At 33.2% G+C, this 19,857-nt stretch overlaps 1 protein-coding gene across 16 annotated transcripts in view; it reads left to right on the forward strand.

Annotated features, from left to right (window-relative positions):
• Window positions 1–19,857, forward strand: part of LOC127856000 (RNA-binding motif, single-stranded-interacting protein 2-like) — a 247,648-nt gene that overhangs the window by 128,278 nt on the left and 99,513 nt on the right. The window contains exon 1 of one of the 16 annotated variants that reach the window (XM_052391953.1): window positions 1,001–2,127. The exons of 6 other annotated variants lie outside the window; for them this stretch is intronic. In XM_052391953.1, the coding sequence (XP_052247913.1) occupies window positions 2,032–2,127 (96 nt within the window). In that variant the 5' untranslated portion in view covers window positions 1,001–2,031. Of the gene's footprint in view, window positions 1–1,000; window positions 2,128–16,778; window positions 17,208–19,857 lie in introns of those variants that run through there. 9 more of the 16 variants (XM_052391942.1, XM_052391947.1, XM_052391943.1 and 6 more) reach the window with 9 other exon arrangements.

Raw genomic sequence — 19,857 nt, forward strand, 5'->3', positions numbered from 1 at the left:
TCTCTTTAAGTTGATTCTTAAACAAAAAGTGTTTGGATAGCCTTTGGTTGTTAAGATTCTCAAGCATCTATTTTGGGTAAAACTAGTAGGGGCACGATCATCTTTTTTTTTCAATGTGGCACATAACAATTGTCATGATAATGCTTTAACTCACTGTTCTTCTTTGCTTCAGTTGAATAGACTTTGGTGTCATTTGAAATCGGAAATTGAAAGTTGTATCTAGACTCCCTTTGGATTAATTATCCAGTATAAATAATACATTGCTGCTTTTGCTGCTTTCAACACCATATGGGCAAAAACACAATTTGTTGGTAATTTTAAATGAACCTTAATTCTACTGGGACCTAGCTTAAAATGATTTTTCTGCGAAAACTTGTTTAAAAACACGAAAACAATTACGTCCTTATGATCACCCTTTGCCATGGTGTAAATATTCATTAAATATTCCATAACCAAGCTCTGAGCCTTTTTGCAGATTTCACTTATTCTCGTTGTGCATTTTATTCTAGTGACCATTATCAATCATCATGCTGTTGCATACAGACACCCGCATGGCATTTTAGATAACAGCTTTTGTGCAAAAGTAAATTACACAAATTCATGAGAGTACATGATTTATAAAAGCTTTTGTGCCGATTGTTTGTGTGACTCGCCAGATCATGTAAAGTAAAGTAAACTTTTCACAACAAGTTGATTTGTTTAGCCATTGAAAAGTTTTCAAGCACCATGTAGTGTATTTGGTGACATAGATGGTTATTTATACCTGTGTCACCCTGGGCAAGTAATTTAAATATTTTTTCGTTATATACACTTTAGCATTGTGCCTATGGAGAAATTTGTTATTCATTTACCATTGCTAAACATATCAGATTCAGATTAACTTTACCTTTGTGTATTTTAATCGTGAATATTTTCTATTCAACAATCAGTGAACTGTATTTTATTCGTAAATGTTTTCTATTCATCAATCGGTGAAGCTCTCATTTATCGTACGCTTGTCAAATATAGCATAATTGCAAAAGGCGGAATTGTGTTTAAGGCCCTGTTTGGTGGTAAATATCTATAAAACAGTTTGAGATTAAACTCACTATTTGACATTCAGTGAAGCCCTCATGTGCTGTACAGTTGTCAAATATAGTATAATACAAGGCGGATGTGTTTCATGCAAAGTTTGGTAAACACCTATACAAAATTGCGAAATTAAACTGCTGCAAAACGTGAATATTTTCTATTCAGTGAGGCTCTTATATGGTGTTCAACTGTGCAATTGTCAAATATAGCATAATAAAAGGCGGATGTGTTTAAGCAAGGCCGAGTTTGGTGGTAAATACCTATAAAACATTGCAAGATTAAACTCACTGCTGTAATATACAGCAGTGTATTGACTGTGCATAACAATTGGATGGCTGGAAGGAAGTGGATGCTTCGAATAATAACAAATCGACTTAGCAACTGATTCATCAATAGTATTACTTCATCTAATAGCCCTTGACAAAACTGGTGACAGAAGCTGGACATAAACCATTACAGGATTGAGAAATTAACAAGGAGTTCTAACCAATATCAGGGCCTATTGATGGGCTGGCCTTGTTTTCTGCGTTTATTTGGACATTTGGACACGTACGGCGATATATTGATGAACATTTGTTGATTGGTAGTTATACAGTGTACGCGTGCTTTGTGGACAGGATTGCTGGTGATTTGGCTGAATAACATGCAATTTAATTATCAAGACGATATTCTTTGCATCTTTGACTCTGGTGTTTCGTGCTAATTTTCACGGCCAGTCAATTTCTTGTATTAGTAAACCTGGGATAACAGTGTCCTGGCTTGTAAAACAGATGTCTGTGTTATTGATTTAATTACAGAAATCTATTGAACGTTAATTAGTATATTAGTACTTGGTGCTAGAGTGCTAATTTCTGTGTGACTTTTGGGTAATTTTATAACTTTTGGGTTGACTTTCTGATCATGTGATGCTGGTATATGTCTTCTTTGTAAAAGTCGCCGCAGTCATTCCGCCAGGTTGGAATGTATTATTCGGGTGAAGTTTTAACGGAAATGAAAATTCGAACTGAGAATCCTGGATCCGGGCTTTCTGTGCTGTACCATCCATATCTTTCATCGGTAAGTCACACTATTATCCCTGGTTAAGACAAAATTTAATTGGTGCTAATAGTTTTGTTTTATCCATTTTTTCAAGAAAAATCATTATATGTACCATCGATATTCTTGATTCAGACGAAATTTTATTGGTGCTCATTTTTGTTCTATCAAGTTTTCTATGCAAATAATGAGATAAATTATACTTTGGTTAAGTTACAGTATTTATCCCTCACGACTTAAACAAAATTAAAATTGTGCCACTATTTTTTTATTCTATCAAGTTTTCTATGCAAATCATTATACAAATGATAATTTGTTACTTGGCATTTTTTGTGTTTCAACTATTATTTCCAAAGTAGCTATTATGTTTATGTGATGAATCACTAGGGTCTATCATTTATAAGTCTATTCGTCTTTAATGAATACTCATTATCTTTGTTTAAAAGATATGTTGATATATCTATTTGTTTGGTTTATTATCAAACTTGTAAAAAGAATGCAACTTGAGTGCATTATACTTTGCCTTCACTACCTTATGTTCATGTTTTATTATTGATGATAATGAATTGCCGTATGTATTCAGGCAATGATTGCTTTATCCAGAAAATTATAAGTTTATAAATATCTGCACTGAAAACTCTTTGAAGTCGCACATTTCATTCCTTTCGCTAGAGCCTGAATAATTTATTGTACCTTGCATCCATCATTGTTTTGAAATATATGCTACAGGTTTGCTTTTATTGTTGCTGGTAAAAAATGGCAGTTTGTACATGTAGAATAAATATTTAATAGAATGAGTTTACCATTTCATTGTGATCATACTAAAATTATACCATTAAAACTGTTAAGTAAATGTAAAGTAACATAATGGTTTAAAGTGGGCTATGATGGTTTTACACAATGGTCTAAATGGTTCACACTTAAAAAAGTTATAAACTGGCTGTAGATAGCTAATTTTTTTGTTTTGAATAGCTGCTTACAATATATTTGTATGAACATGGTAGTGTGTAAAAGTGTTTCTGTTAAACCATTACTTTCTGGTTGTTTCAAAAAGTTCATCGAATATGAATTTAAAAATACACTTGTTGTTCAATTTGATTTGTTTGCTTCTTGATGATTGAAAATATACAAAACCTTAAGCTGAGAATAATTTATCTTTTCAGTGAGTTATTTGTAAAGTTTCACTTATTTCTCTCAGTGAACTCTGTTTCACAAGAATTCGAATCATTTTCTCAATAAAGTTTGACATCAAAGGCTTTCTACTGAAACCCTATAATTTATTTCCAGTCTTCAACTTTATATTTGTTAAACAAGCAATTTGTCTATCTTTATGATTTGTTTGTGGAAAGTTGACCCCTTAGCTTAAATATAAAGAAGTGGCCATCTTTAGTGTTCTTCAAACATCAGTACAGAAACACAATTGACTTCAGTACACATGCTGACATCAGTTATTAGTTCCCCATAAAACTAAGAGCTCTCTATAACAATCCTAGTTGTGTAGTGAATCATTTTCAATCATTATTGAGTTATTAGCAAAACTGATTTCTTCAGCAATATAAAGAATGATCATTGACAATAGTGTCATCTCAATGCATGTCTGCCAGTTGGACTGCTGTTGATAATTTTAAGGGAATACATGGGTGTTTCCATGTGGTAAATGCTGCAAAATCATTTTAAATTGTGGGTAGTAATTTTTGTTAATTTCGTGGATTGATCGATCAGTGAATTCAACCAAAACACTTAGGAAAATGACACACTCAAATTCCTCTTTTTTCCCTCTAAAATCTGGAATCCACAAATTTACATGAAAATGTCATTAACCCTTTACCACTACGTATTTTTGCGCATTTGTTTTCCCTCAGAAAGTTACATTCAAATTAAAGACTTTCCATACTATATTCGAGTTTACAAGGCTTCATTTCGAACCCTTAGTTACTGATGAGCAACAAACAGCATAAAACCTGAAAAGACTGCGAGTTCATCCAGGCTGTTCTGGTTTTATGCTGGTTGCAAAAGCCATTTTCACTTCACTTCTTATGGGGGAAAGGGTTAAACAACATAAACTGTCATGCTGCCAAATATAACTGAATTTACAGTAACTATATGTGATTGCAATCAAAGATACATAATTGTCAAATCAGCAACCATAATTGACAGAAATTACACGTTTATAATTGTGTCATCAAAAGTTGCTGTCAGCTGACAGAGCTTTAATTCTGTTGGGCAAATATTGTGTCGCATGCAAATCTCATTTGTCATCAGCAAATTTCATTGTCATCATCAGTAAATATCATAATTATCATGAGCAAATATCATTATAATTGGCAAATTAATAATTGTCATCAGCCAATATCATTATAATTGGCAAATTTAAATCATTGTCATCAGCTAATATCATTATAATTGGCATTAATATCATTGTCATCAGCCAATATCATTTAAATTGGCAAATATCATTATGATTGGAAAATTTTGTCATTTATCAATTTTAATCACTTTCTGAAGAAAATATAATTTTCTGTACATCTTTACCACTTAGATACGCATTTAACCCTTTACCACTTAGATATGCCTTTAACCCTTTACCACTTAGATGCAAATTTAACCGGGCTTTCCCACTAAGATACGCATTGAACCCTTTACCACTTAGATACACATTTAACCCTGTACCATTTAGATATGCATTTAACCCTTTACCACTTAGATACACATTTAACCCTGTACCATTTAGATATGCATTTAACCATACATGCCATAATTTTTTAGACCAACTCCGGGACATTGAGTTAAATTGTCCGGGACTTTTGCCGATTTTCCGGGACATGTATAAAATGTAGCGATATTTATAGACATATGCATTTTTGGTACGTTTTTTTTTGTTTCGCATCGTTAATTGCAAAAGTTCGAAAGCCTATCCGAAATACACTTGATCTATTAACGTCAAATTCAACATTACTACTTCCGTTACTAAATACAAGCCACGTGTTTTCAGTGTAAGCGTTCTAAACATAGATTGTGACGTCACTGCGTTATTGTTATTAAGACCGGTGTGTAACACGTAGTTGTTGATACGCCTTTATTCATTTATAACATTTATATAATAAAAAATACAACAATACAGTACCGTTAGATCGTCAACTCAAATCAATTCACAATACATACAACCAATCACAATAAAACAAATACAACAAAACAGTACCGGTAGATCGTCAACTTAAAATCCGGACAGTCACACATTAGTTACACACTTGTTTCGCTGCTACACACATTTCACTCGTGATCTTAGTGTTTAATTTTTTACTCACCGATGTTGGACTTCAGATGTGTGAACAACTATCCTTTGCCCTTACGCAGCGGGAAAGAATGACGTTGTACATTAAAGTCAATTAACAACCACATTAAACAATGCCGCCTTTTCGGTTTGAACGCGAACGTGGGACAATCGATATGATAGCAGGACCCCTGTTAATTGATCGATTTTGACACGTAGCGTAGTCTGCCTATTCGGGTAGGCATTGTCATGGAGACGCTGCAAATATGCACAGATTCGAGGTGCAGTTAAGCCTAAGATGAGGTACATGTATATATGGATTTAGTAAATTCCGGGACATTTGACAGATTTCCGGGACAGCTGGACAAGTTCTTTATTTCCGGGACTGTCCGGGACAATCCGGGACGTATGGCATGTATGATTTAACCCTTTACCACTTAGATACACATTTAACCCTGTACCATTTAGATATGCATTTAACCCTTTACCACTTAGATATGCATTTAACCCTTTACCACATAGATACACATTTAACCCTTTACCACATAGATACGTATTTAACCCTTTACCACTAACATGTGTATTTAACCCTTTACCACTAAGATACGCATTTAACCCTTTACCACTTAGATACGCATTTAACCCTTTACCACATAGATACGCATTTAACCCTTTACCACATAGATACATATTTAACCCTTTACCACTAACATGTGTTACTTAACCCTTTACCACTAAGATATGCATTTAACCCTTTACCACTTAGATATACATTTAACCCTTTACCACTAAGATATACATTTAACCCTTTACCACTTAGATATACATTTAACCCTTTACCACTAAGATACGCATTTAACCCTTTACCACTTAGACACGCATTTAACTCTTTACCACTTAGATACTTATTTAACCCTTTACCACATAGATACGTATTTAACCCTTTACCACTAACATGTGTATTTAACCCTTTACCACTAAGATATGCATTTAACCCTTTACCACTTAGATATACATTTAACCCTTTACCACTAAGATACGCATTTAACCCTTTACCACTTAGACACGCATTTAACTCTTTACCACTAAGATTACGCATTTAACTCTTTACCACTAAGATACACATTTCACTCTTTACCACTTAGATACGCATTTAAACATTAGTGGTTTAAGGCATAATCTTGTATTGCTTTTTCATTAATGATTAACCTTGCAAAAAATTAAATTATTTTACATTTTGTGCATCAACAAATCTATTTGAAGAGGACTGAAATCATCAGTTTTATCAGAAACAGAAAGTGTGAATATTGGAACACAAAATTAATAATTTTAATAGGAATTAAAAGATTTCATATCTTGTGTTCTACTTTACTTATTTTCACAAAAGAACAAAGTTCTGTAAAAATAAGTTCATCAAATTATTTCGCTTTGTTTATGCCAGTCTTACGTTTGTTCGATTCTTCTCAAATACGAGTCGAGCGGATAGTAAGTTACGGCTAATGTCAAGACATCCGAGATTCCATTAATGAAATTCTGGATGACAGGAAACTGGTAAGTTATTGCGGTGGCTGTTTGCCAGTGTCTACAACAAATAGAATCAAAGACAGAATGATGTCCAAAAAATGTTTGTAGGAAACTGATTTCATTGCCGTAATAGGGTGCTGAAACAAAAACCAGAGAACTGGAGAAAGAAAGAGACATTTAAGCAAAATAGGTGCATTTAAGAAGAAAAAAAAGACGGTGCTTATAATATGTGTTGTATTGTTGTTGGTCACACTTCTTATGCCACAGTTTGGAGGATAGTGTTTTAATAATTGTAGAGCCATTAAGAATAGCACTAAATTATATAACCTTTTAAGTAAAATCCATAGGTGAAACGCATACACAAGAAGTACTGTATACTGAATCTTGAATGAAATGTCATCAAACATTTATTCAATGTATTTCATTAACAAAGAGTATAAGGTAATTTGCTTTTGTTAAAGATTATGTATTGTTAATGTTTGGCGTAGTGGAAATGGTGTCCCCTTAGCAATCGGGCGGTCACTGATTCGATCCCCAATATTGGAACGTTCTTTAGTTCTCCCCCATAGACACGCATTAATGGTTCAAGACCCAGGAAACTGACTCGAGAGCGTTTCAAATAAGCCTTAGGCTTTCTATGCAATAGAGCTAAAATAAATAGGTTTAAATTCGATCTCCAATATGGGAACGTTCTTTAGTTCTCCCCCATAGACACAGAGTACTGGTTCTAGACCCAGGATAAGGACTCGAGAGCGTTTCAAATAAGCCTTAGGCTTTCTATGCAGTCGAATTAAAATAAACAGGTTTAAACATAAACCTTAAGTTTGTTGGGGTCTTGTATACTATACATTCAAGTTGTACATCACCTTTAAGATATTCTGAGCACATGCTGATAACAGAGTGAACATTCAAATGACACTTCAACCCACCAATACTATGATATCATTCAGCCAAATATTTTGTAAAGGAAGACATCTCAAAAACATCTTAAAAATGGATCCTGAACCACTTGAAGTCATCTGGTATTTGAATACCGAACCACCGCCTTGGCATGTTTTTACTATATTTCAGATAACTTGTTTCGTTTTAGCATACATAATCTAGTTGAAATTAGCATATAAATTGCATCTCTAAACATTTCATGTCAGTGGACATGCTTGTTTGCTATGAAGACATGCATATTCTGGTATTTGTTCAGTAATCTGAATTTTTGTATCAGTGGTCTATTTATGTTTTTACATGTATTAGGAGGGGGGGGGGGAGTTGTGTATAAGTGTATTAACCGCAACAGAGTGAAGATGTTGTTTTGCTTTGTTTTCAGTTAAATGTTAGGCCACAGGCATTTTGCATTATTGTATGGCTAATGAGCAGGTTGCTCAATGGCAGTCATTTGTCAAACAATTTCATGTGACGTGGATTAGCTGTCACACAAGAAGGGACAAAAATGTATCTCCAAATGTCACATGTTAGTACGAAAACATTTCCAGATTTTTGTGAACTTTCATTGTTACATTTAGATGCAGATTTCCAGTATTATAATGATCACAGATTGCGCAAAAAAAGCAAACTCATTACCGTTACACATACTGGTGAAGCGTCCATTTTAAACCTCTGTTGTGTTTGGTTAAGTGTTTATGCAAACTTATAATGGTCAATGTGATTTATAAAAGAAAATTCATCTTAATCACAAGTCGTTATGATTGTGCAATGTCGTAATTGAATTGAAATGGGTTCACAATAAAGAATCATTCATGAATCAAAGTTACATGTGGGCGAATTGTTGGCCCATACAACAGATGTCACCTCTCCCCAGGTAGCATGCAGTCAGCAAAATCAACATGTTTTCTTACCCAATCCCCAACAAGCAGATCTATTACCTCCTTCCCAAACGTAGACGATTTGTTAAAATATTATTTTTGCAGCTTTTATGATGTTTCACAATGTTCGATCTTTCCTTAACCCATTTATGCCTAGCGTCTAGAAAAAAGGCCTTGGCAAACAGCGTAGACCAAGATGAGACGCTGCATGATGCGGCGTCTCATCAGGGTCTGCGCTGTTTGCTTTAAGGAATTTCTGTAAGAAATATTCTAAATATAGAAATAAATATACTCGACATCCCTAATTTTGAAAATAAATTGATCCAATTTAGAAGGATGGGAGAGTCCACTAAGCATAAATGGGTTAAAGTCGTCTACGCATACAGATGCCATTTTACTGCTTTATGGATGTGACATCTGTTCCAGTTAAGAAGTTAAGAACAGAAAAACTGTCTAAGCTCTATGCAGGGAATGTTACATGTGTGCGATTACTGCCAACAATTTGATTTTTTTTTCGCGTTTTCATGAGTTTGTTTCATGGATGTTGGCATTTGTGACATCGATCACATGATCAGGATCCACAGATTGTAAAAACCTATTCAAATTTTCTTTCTCAAGGGAAATAACTAATTTTCATATTCCGTGTATTGAGTTATATAAACCTCAAACTTTATATTTATGTTATTATATTCATGAAAATAATCCTTAAAATGTGCTATTTTATAAAAGTTTTATATGAAATGACTCTGGGACACTCAATCAAATCAAGATTTAACAAAAATGTAAACTAGGATTTTATATTAAGGGGCCTTAACTCCACCGGCCTAAGTAATAACAATCTTATATTATTTCAGATGTTTTACAATTTAAAAAAAAATAATATCAACAAGTAAACCTGGAGGTTTTAATTTAAATGATGGAATCCCACCCTTGTCAAAAAAATAACCCACTTTCATACCAAAACACACTTAAACCAACATAAAACTGTGTTTTTTCTGAGTTTTTCTCAGCGGAAGTTGGTTTTTGCTATTAAAAGCGAGTTTTATGTGCGCTAAACTGTGCTTAACTGAGTTTAAAGTTGGTTATTTTAAGAAGATGTGTGTTTAAGCGAGTTTTTTTCTGTAAGGAGTCAGTTTTTTGTGTGTCAAAAGTGAGCCTTTTTATTTATGAGTTGGTTTATGTGTGTTTAAGTGTGTCTTTTTGTTTTATAAGCGAGTCTTTTACAACAGAAGTTGATCCTTTTTAAACAGAAGTGGGTTTAAGCGAGTTTAAATTGGTCTTTTTGTAAATAATTTGAGAGCTGAAACCAGGCTAAAAGACTCACTTTAACACACTTTTCAATAAATTGGTCTTTTGGTTATAAATAATACTCATCAATAAAACAATAATTCTTCAACTAGGTCTTTGTTTCATGTTTATAGCCATATATAATACAAGTCAATTGTAAAGGGGCTTTTTTACAGCTTGTTTGCCATTGTTCCTATTGTAAATGTGTGTGCTCCCCATAATTTTTTAGTGAATATTGGATGAAAATGGCTCTTTCAGAACATCACAGGTTCACAGATGGACAACAAATATCACTGCCAAAAACTATAAAAATGATAAAACTTAGTTTTATACCTGAAAATAAAAGAGTTTGTGTTTCGCTTTGATTTTTTTCTTTATATTTGTTTGTATTATAAACAATATCTTATGATTGTTTTATGTCTTAAAATTATTTTTTTATTTTTATTTTAAAACAATCTTATATGATTGTTTATATTTGTTTAAAACAGGATTTACTTGTTAAATCTGCATATTTAAATAATTATGGTATTGGAAACATTATTTTGGAAATAATCTATTAATTTGTGTACATAAGTTATGCAAGATTTTGATATTTTCATATGATACCATTATATCCATTTTCTTAATTTGCAATTAAATAATAAGATGCCAGACATGACCTGTGTTACATAAACAGTCAACAAAATAACAAGACAATACCTAAAACCACCCCTTTTCACACCACTAACAATAAACAGATAACAATCTGTCAGGCATTCAGAGCTAAACAGGGTACTGATTATCAGGGGCAGATAAGGCTACTGATAGGGTTTGCCCAGACATAAGGCTGGAATGAGGTATAAGACTTTTGATTGGTTCAATTTTTTGCACAGGAAATTATTTGAAAACAACAACTTTTGAAAAACAAGCTGGTTTCAGCAATTGAATTGAGCTAAATTAAATTAACGTTAAGACTTATAATTGTTCTGTAAAATGTATTGAAATACTGTCAGCATGAAGTATTGTGTAATGAAAACAATGTGTATTTTACTACAATTTGGAAATCAACAATAAGTTTGTTGGAAAAGAAGTTCAACTGTTTTTTTTTTGGAATACTGAAGAACAGTTTTAACAGGTTTGTATTGTCATTTCTTCATCCTTTTTTTAATTAAGTTAACTGAATTAATTATGATAATTATTATATTTATGTATTGTCACTGGGAAATGTAAATTGATAAGTTAATGTATTGCAACTTAAAGGAAAAACAACACAATTTGAAGCAAAAATAGATGAACATACACATGACAAAGTTTAAATGTTGTGTACAGTGAATTATTGTGGTTGTGTTTTATGATTATTGTCATCTTTATTGTTATTTATAGATATTTCTGGTTATTACTGAACAGATTTCTTTCCCTCATATTTTAATTTTGAAGGTTAAACTCTTGCCCCAAGAGCAAAAGGGGTAATCATACTACCTGATGTATGGACTTTTACACCAGGCTTTTACCCTGAATGAGCTGGCCAACTTGAGGGGAACTGAAGTGGGCAAACCTCGCCCTGTCCTTGAACAAGAAAGCTGGATTTGTTGAGAGGTAAAACTATACAGGTTATTGCATTTTAAAAGCGTCACAATTCTGACCAATGTGACAAATATTTTTAGAGTTTGAAATGTGATGAAAGTAAATTACAAGCTTTGGAAAATTACCAATTGTAAATATTTTGTCAAAACTCCCTTTCTTTTTTTGGTTCCAGAGTATCATTTAAGCTGAAATCCAGCATGAAACCAGGGAGGTGATGGCCATCGCACAGGCCATGTGCCGACCATTCACTTTCCACCAGCTTGTGACTTGCTCCATGAAGGGAGAAACAACTACAACTGGGTCACCAAGACCAAGCCTCCCCGCTGCTGAGAGAAATGCAATCATTGGTACTTTTTCTTCATCATAAAAATTTGAAGTACCAGTTATCCATATAGAAATTCAATACACATTCTACAAATATTTTTCAGATCACTTACTGTTTACAGTCGCATAAATGATCATTTTATTACATCATTTGTGAAAAGGGGGAGTTTTTATAATCCAAGTGACAGTTAACAATAGTTTTTTTTTTATTCATGAAGACAGGGACTGAAAAACTTTGTCCGTGTCTCTAGTCACTGTCTCCAGGACAATCAGTAATAAACTCATTTGTGTTGACTTCCTTAATATGCAAATATTTAACCTCTTTTTCTGGCTAGAGTATTTTCTATTTAAGAACAGACTTTGTTGTTTTTTTGCATGTTTTTAAAATGAATAGTCTATTATATTTTTTCAGATGTCATAGCCAAAACCTTTGACAAGTCTATGATTGATGTTGAAGAAAAGATGAGAGGTTGTTTCAGGCATCTGCGGCTGATGCACAAGTAGACTGAAGTCTTTGTAAATTAAATGTGCTGTTAAAATGATTATTTAACCATTGTTTTCACTTTGTTATATAGATTTGCACCTGTTGCAACAACATTAACTTATTTTTATGCTCCCGGTAGGGTCTCATATAGCAGTTGAACTGTCCGTCTGTCTGTCTATCCGTCCGAAAACTTTAGCATTGGTCATAACTTTTGCAATATTGAAGAAAGCAATTTGATATTTAGCATGCATGTGTATCTCATTGAGCTGCACATTTTGAGTGGTGCAAGGTCAAGGTCATCCTTCAAGGTCAGAGGTCAAAATCCAATGGAAGAAATAAGCAAAGAGAGATAATTTCTATACCTGCCAAATGATAAATAGAAATTTTATTTCAAAGCGGCGCAGTAGGGGGCATTGTATTTCTGACAAACACATCTCTTGTTTGTATTTATTCCATACAATCGTACTTTTTTCAGTTCTTTCTTTGTGTTCAATGTTATGTTATAACACTATTATATTTTATTATAACAATGCCATGTCTGTCAAAATAGTTTTATCATGCTGTGTATATGGATATATATGTAAAGTTTTATGTTTTATCGTTTATAAAAGTAATTAGAATTTAATTTATGATATTTTTGTTCTTATCATAAAAAAGTTTTTCAGTTTTCAAGTGGGTGAAAAGTGGGTTTTTACTGAGCATTTAACAGGTTTTAAAGCTAGTTTGAACTGCGTTTAATCTGTGAAAAGCACACATTTAGCTCACTTAATGCTCAAATAAAAACCCACTTTTAACTCGCTTAAGAACAGGAAAAACCGACTTGATGTGTAGAAGCGGGTGTAAAAGCCAACATAAAGAAGGAAAACACACTAACTTTTAACCAACTTAAGTCGGTAAAACTCGGTTTTAAAGCGAGTTTTAACTGCGTTTAATCTGAGTTAAGCACACATTTAGCTCACTTAACACTCAAACAAAAACCCACTTTTAACCCGCTTAAGAACAGGAAAAACCGACTTGATGTGTAGAAGCGGGTTTAAAAGCCAACATAGAGAAGGAAAACACACTCACTTTTAACCCACTTAAGTTGGTTTAAGTTAGTTTTAGTTGGTTTAAGTTGGTATAAGAAGGTATAAGCGTGTTGGTTTATGTGAGTGAAATCCAGGTTTTACCTACAAAAAACCAAGTCGGTAAGCAAAAAGTGTGTTTAAAAGACACGCTTTAACCCGGTGCCAATACCGCAGGGTTTAACACGGTTTTAACACGGATTAAAACCGGGTTTTGCCCACTTTTTTGACAAGGGCACTTAATAACTTAAAAATATTAGCTTTCTCCATTGTCTGTCTGGAAGACAAAAGCAAAAGCCATAGCTTTGTTAACAGAAAACAAATTGTGTGTGTGTGAAAACGTCAATGTTATATTTTGTATGTTATATGGTCACCATTCCCGATTGTTTTTTTTTTTTCCGGAAAATCTCATCCCCCCCCCCCATACAAGCAGAATGCCAGTCATTTTGTTGATGCTCATTATATAATGTGTAATTTGGTGTTCAATACATTTCATTTCACAAACAGTGCAGTGTAGATGATCCAAATAATTATTGCAAGAATAACAACAACAATTCTAGCAAAAGACAATATTTGGAATATTTTTTTTTGACGATGCTGGAACAGCAGCGTCCAAGGTTTGATAACCAGTAAAAAAATTCTTCACAATTGCGACCTATGTAAAAGACCGAGCCAGTCCGATTGAGATAACTCGATTTTTCAGTTACTTCCCTTGGCATTCGCCACTGCGTAGGAGATTGCTCGTTGATTTTCATTGATAACATTCTCGTAGCGGAGTTGTCGTTCATGTTGATAAAGGTAAATATTAATAGAACAGCATATCCTGGGGAAACAGATTCAATAAGTGTATCAGAACGTTAATTTCAAATAAGTTATTTTACATCCATTTTATTTTTATAGACCAATGAAACAACTATATATTTTCTCTATTTTGTTTGATATTTGTTCTCGATTTAGTAAATAAATTGCGAATAAAAACATGTAAAATTAACTTTTTACGTGATCACAAAACTAAAGAATGCAAACGATTTCCAACCTGCAAATTGTAAACGCTGCACTGCTATGATATATATAGATAAAACAACATTTCGTAGCGTAATTGTCCGTCCCGCTAGTGCAGTGGTAAGGACGTTCGCTTTTTCACCTTTACGACACCGGTTCGATTCCCGCTCCCGGCGCAATGTTATATTTTGTATGTTATGTGGTCACCATTCCTGGAAATTGCAGCTATCATTCAAAATTCGTCCCAACTGTCGTCAATCTAATCTTATTAGGTAGGAGTGCTGGACACACTCCGGGTCCCAACATTATGCAGCCTCAGCGCGGAGGTAACTCATTACCTTGGAAAAACACGAATACACACACTGGGTGCAGCCGAGGCGCGTATAGACTCAAACAAGGCATCAAACTCAAGTGCAGGCACAATCATTTAAAATTTACATATTGAATACGATATTCTAACAGAAATTACACAACCACCGAAGTGTTACCATGTTTGATATTTCGTTTGATTGTTAGATTTCAGCATAAACATGTATAAGGTCATTTCGCTATTAGTTAACTTATCCATATGTTCGTGGGCGAACTCGGATAGTCAGGTGCTCATACGATTGAGCTCACATGGTCCGGCTATGTGCTCATACCTACTTTCGAGAATCATCATGAATGTATTGCCATACTTTATGAACAAGAATGTGACCCGCCTCCCAGTTTCGCTCAATGGGTCAAGTTACCCACGGGTACTACTTCCCCGTACCCCTAAATTTTTTCCGTGCAAAAAATGTTTCGTACGCAAATTTTTTATCGTACCCAAATGTTCGTATCAACATACACAATAGTGGTGATATAGATAAACTTAAATTGATGTTTTATATCCATCCTCTTTAAAAGCACCGTCACACCAGTACTGCCAGTACTTTGATTTTAAACTGTTGATTCTAAACCAAGGAAAATTAGTTTTCAATTATTTATAATGTAACAACACAATTTCAATATTTTTATTAAAATTACATGATTTGTTTTGTTAGTGTTGGTTCTTTGTTAATATTAACCTGTAATTTGCAACAAAATTATAACTGATTTGTACTTTTGCCCCATGAAAAATGTGTTCTAAACTGATGTCTGCATATTTTGGCTTGAGAATAAATTATTAAATAGACTTCAATATAGTGTATGTTTTAATGTTGATTATCTGTTTATATACAATAATTGTTGGTTCTGATGTACAATTCTTGCCAAGACATGACACTCAGCTCTTGTAAAAGACAAGAATGACAAAATCTTTTAACTTGTATCCCAACATGTTTAGTTCAACACTGTATTGCACAATTAACATATCTTATTATTGTCAAACTATAATTAATTCAGCCAAACTTCTTTGCAATAGCATACAATGTGTACAAAAAATCCTTAGTTACAGGAACAGCAAAGCACATATTGCAAGTTTAGTTTAAAACTAGTGTATCTAATAAAGGAAATTGTTTAACACGTACTACAGTTTTGCTCTTAACAATCTCTATATTGCATAGAAGGAAAGAAATGCACAAATCTTTCAGGTATTGAGGATAGTGTTTCATTGAAATTCAAACCATCATATAAATATAGAACTTTTCTTTTCAACGCTGAAAGAAAAGTGATAAATGATTGAAATGAGAAAGTTTGAAATATCAATATACGAAATCTTGGCCTATTGTGATATTATTTTCTTTTCTTGCTGGCTGGGTTATAACTCATTTCATTCAGATTTATGAATATAAAAAAAACTGATGACTGTTTTATGCCCAAACATGTTAATGCGTCTCTTTTTTCCATCGCCTTTTTTATCTTTTAATGGGATGAATACCGGTTAAACGATATGAGTTCAATATTTTTTCACGATTTGTGCTCATTAATAATGCATACAAGTTCAAGACTCGCCGAGTTGAAAGGATTAAATCACTTTTTTAAAACCTCTTCTAGGATTCTATTACCATTGTAATTTCCGATTTATTAGCCTGCCATATTTAGGTGGGTTATCACTCATATTGGCCTTCATAAGAGCTTGAAATTTCAGCTCAGTTGTCATTAACAATTCAAATCTTCGAAAAAGCAGTTATCTTAACTAGGGTTGCTTAAATCTAAAAAGGTATAAAATCACAATTGAATCTGTGGAAATTTTAAATATTGAAACAGGTAGATTTACTGTTAAGTTTAAGCCCCATTCAGCATTCCATTTCTGAAACTACCACAATGCATCACACAAACACATTCCCCCCCCCCACCTACCAACCGTTATGATTTGGGGTTCACCAACTTTTGCCTGCCAGTTACTAGGCTTGTATAGAAGATAAATTTTTGATAATACTATCTCCACTTCGTAAACTGACACCAATAAAACTATGGTATGTCCTATATGCCTAGGACCATAAACTGTTAGCAAGTGGATGGTGGGTTAAATTTATTCAGTGAAGGAAGAATTCGCATAAATAAAAATACCTGCTTGAAACTACCAAATTGAAATAATCTTTTACCGTCTTAACGTTGAAAGTACAGGTACCTACATTTTTGGACATAAATGTGATATACTGATTGTTACAGGGAAAACAGGCTGGTTTTATATTAAGTTTATAAGGTACTCTGAAGTTGTAAACATTTATGAGGGGTGTAATTTAGTAGGTATTTGATTCAATCCAAGGAGGTTGGGAGTGTACACACATTTAAACGTTGGTGCTCATGAAGCGATGATTAAACAGGCTAAGTCTGGCATACAATATCACCCTTATTTGATGGTAAGTGAACAGTTCTTGTTTGATTTTTATGTTTAAATGTGAGGGTTTTTTCAGCGACCACACCTACCTTTGAATTTGCTCTTCGTATTGCGCATTTGTTTGTGAGAAGCTTTTGTTGAATTTTTCCTCGCAATTTATCAGTGTTTCAATGAATTTTAAGTAGGTGTCGAGTAGGTGAAATATATTTTGCTTTATTTATGAGGTGAAATGGCCTTGAATTTGTTTGTGCACAACATGTTTTGTATAAATGTCATAAGAACAGATATCGATGCTATAGTGAGCTATAGGCATACATGTACCGGTATCATTCAATATAACGGAATATTTCTAGTGACTGTTTAACTTAAAATGTTGTATTATTAGGATTTAAAATTATAAAAATAGTTTTTAATGCATGTAAACTTCATAAAGGGTAAAGTGTTAAACGTTTTCAAACCATAAAGCATGTCAATTCTTTATGGTATTTAGAGTTCCGGTTACAGGTAATCAAATAGCTCTTTTTCTTTACATGAAGGAAGCCAATGAATAAATTGATATAATACTCCTGAATTCATCCATCAGGAAATAATGTGCATATGTAACAATAAACTGCCTTACGTTCAGTATTACCCCACCCACATAGTTTTGAAAGATGTGATAAATCCTGAACCACATCATATCATCTGATTTATAAGGGAAATAAAACTGCTGCTGTTATCTTGATAGTGCTTGAAAACCAGAATGTAAAGTGTTTATATCTTAGGTATTAAAGCTAGATTCAAACCCCCTTTGTAAAGTTTTAAAGCATTTAATTAACTGTTACCTCCATGAAGTTTAAACAAAAATATTTAACACTTATCCCCATGAAATTCGGAAGCATTTGACACTACCCTTCATGAAGTTTTAAAGAATTTAACACTGTATCCTACACTAGTTTTAAAGCATTCAGCACTGTACCATAAATCAAATACAGTACCAACAATGAAGTTTGCAAGCATTCAAACTGTATCCAAAATGAAATGTTTAAAGCACTATAAACACTGCAACCTCTATGACATTTTAAGAGCATTTTAGACTGTACCCTGATTAAATTTGAAAGCATTTAACAATGTACCTTAAATGAGGTTTGGAAGCAATTATTAATGTACTATAAAGTTTTCAAGCATGTAATCCAGTACCCTTTATGAAGTCGACTTTATAGCATTAAAATTCTATTCTCAATAAAGTTTCAAAACATTTTACACTGTACCATCAATCAAGTTTTTAAAGTATTAAAGACTGTACCCTCCATAATTTGGGAAGAATAATAGTGAAAACAACATCATAATAATCATATACCTATAAAATAATATTTAAAAACACACTACATGTTTAACTGTTTTATCGACAATATAAAAAGCCACAACAGGTTCAAAACTGTGAACATAGCAATATCTGAGTTGTTTCCCCTGTTTATGATTTTATTGGCTGAGGTTGCTGCAAAAAGGTACCCTGTGACATTTAATGTTAATGTCACATGGTACCTTTTTTGCACCAATGGGGTGATGTAATATGAAACAGAGTACATTGTAATCAACAATCTTAGCAAATTTAGTTTTCAACAGTTTAAAAAACGAATTTATACTGGAGAAGTTGTCTCTATCGGTTTGAAATACGAAATTTTATAATGGAGAAGTTGTCGCTATGTAAATTAACAAAACTAGCGAGAATGTATATAGGAGGTTACAGCACTGCTAATTTGAAATTTCAGCGAGATAATATCTATTGAGAAGTAGTTAAAATGAGACATGTAATATTAAATGAGGCTATGTCCCCAATCTTCTTACTTTATCATCCCAATAATGGTACAAAACTTGTTTCAGTTTAATTGAATTTTGCAAAGATAGTTTGAGGTTAGTTACCGAACTGTGTTGCAATACAGTCAAATCTTTATATTTTCTGTCCTACCTGCCTGGTTTGATTATTTTTCTGATCTTTGCAACTAAGTGTCTATTTAGTGTCGAGGGAAAACTCGACCATTGTCAGTTTTAACATGTAGGATAGCTCACATCTGTAACAAAGATATAAAAATTGATGTGATAATTTTTCTTTCTGATAATGTCAATGTTTTAAGTGGAAACATCTTCATCATGCATGAGAAATGTTATTCATACGAAATTGCTGGTTTATTGCTGGCAATTACTGGAAATCTACATTTTGATCATTCTAAGATGATTTCCACCAATGTTTTTCTGGAGGGTCTAACATGCGATTGGTATGAAAAACATTTGCACAATGTCGCATTTTTGGCATAGGGCTCATACCTTAAGTCAAGAACCCTTATAACTTCTGTCAATTACCTATTTTCATCTATTGGCGATGGATCAGGTTTTGTGAGGTCAGATTGCAGACTGTCTTTCTGTTGTTGTTTTTCTATCAACAGATTAAGAGTTTTAATGTTTAAACTTTAAACATTACAATTTTGGACATATTTATTGTGTGAATGCATGTAGTAACTGGCATTATCTACTGTATTTTTGGAGGAAAAATGTGGACAGTTTGAATGTTTTTGCATTCAAGAAGGTATTTTTGTGTCATAATTGCATATTCAGATGTAGGCTCTATATTTTGGTGGCCATTTTCATCTTGCATGAATAAGATGTCAGGACATATTTTCGGATAGAACAAATAT

This window comes from Dreissena polymorpha, chromosome 13, assembly GCF_020536995.1.
Source record: "Dreissena polymorpha isolate Duluth1 chromosome 13, UMN_Dpol_1.0, whole genome shotgun sequence".
NCBI lineage: Eukaryota > Metazoa > Mollusca > Bivalvia > Myida > Dreissenidae > Dreissena > Dreissena polymorpha.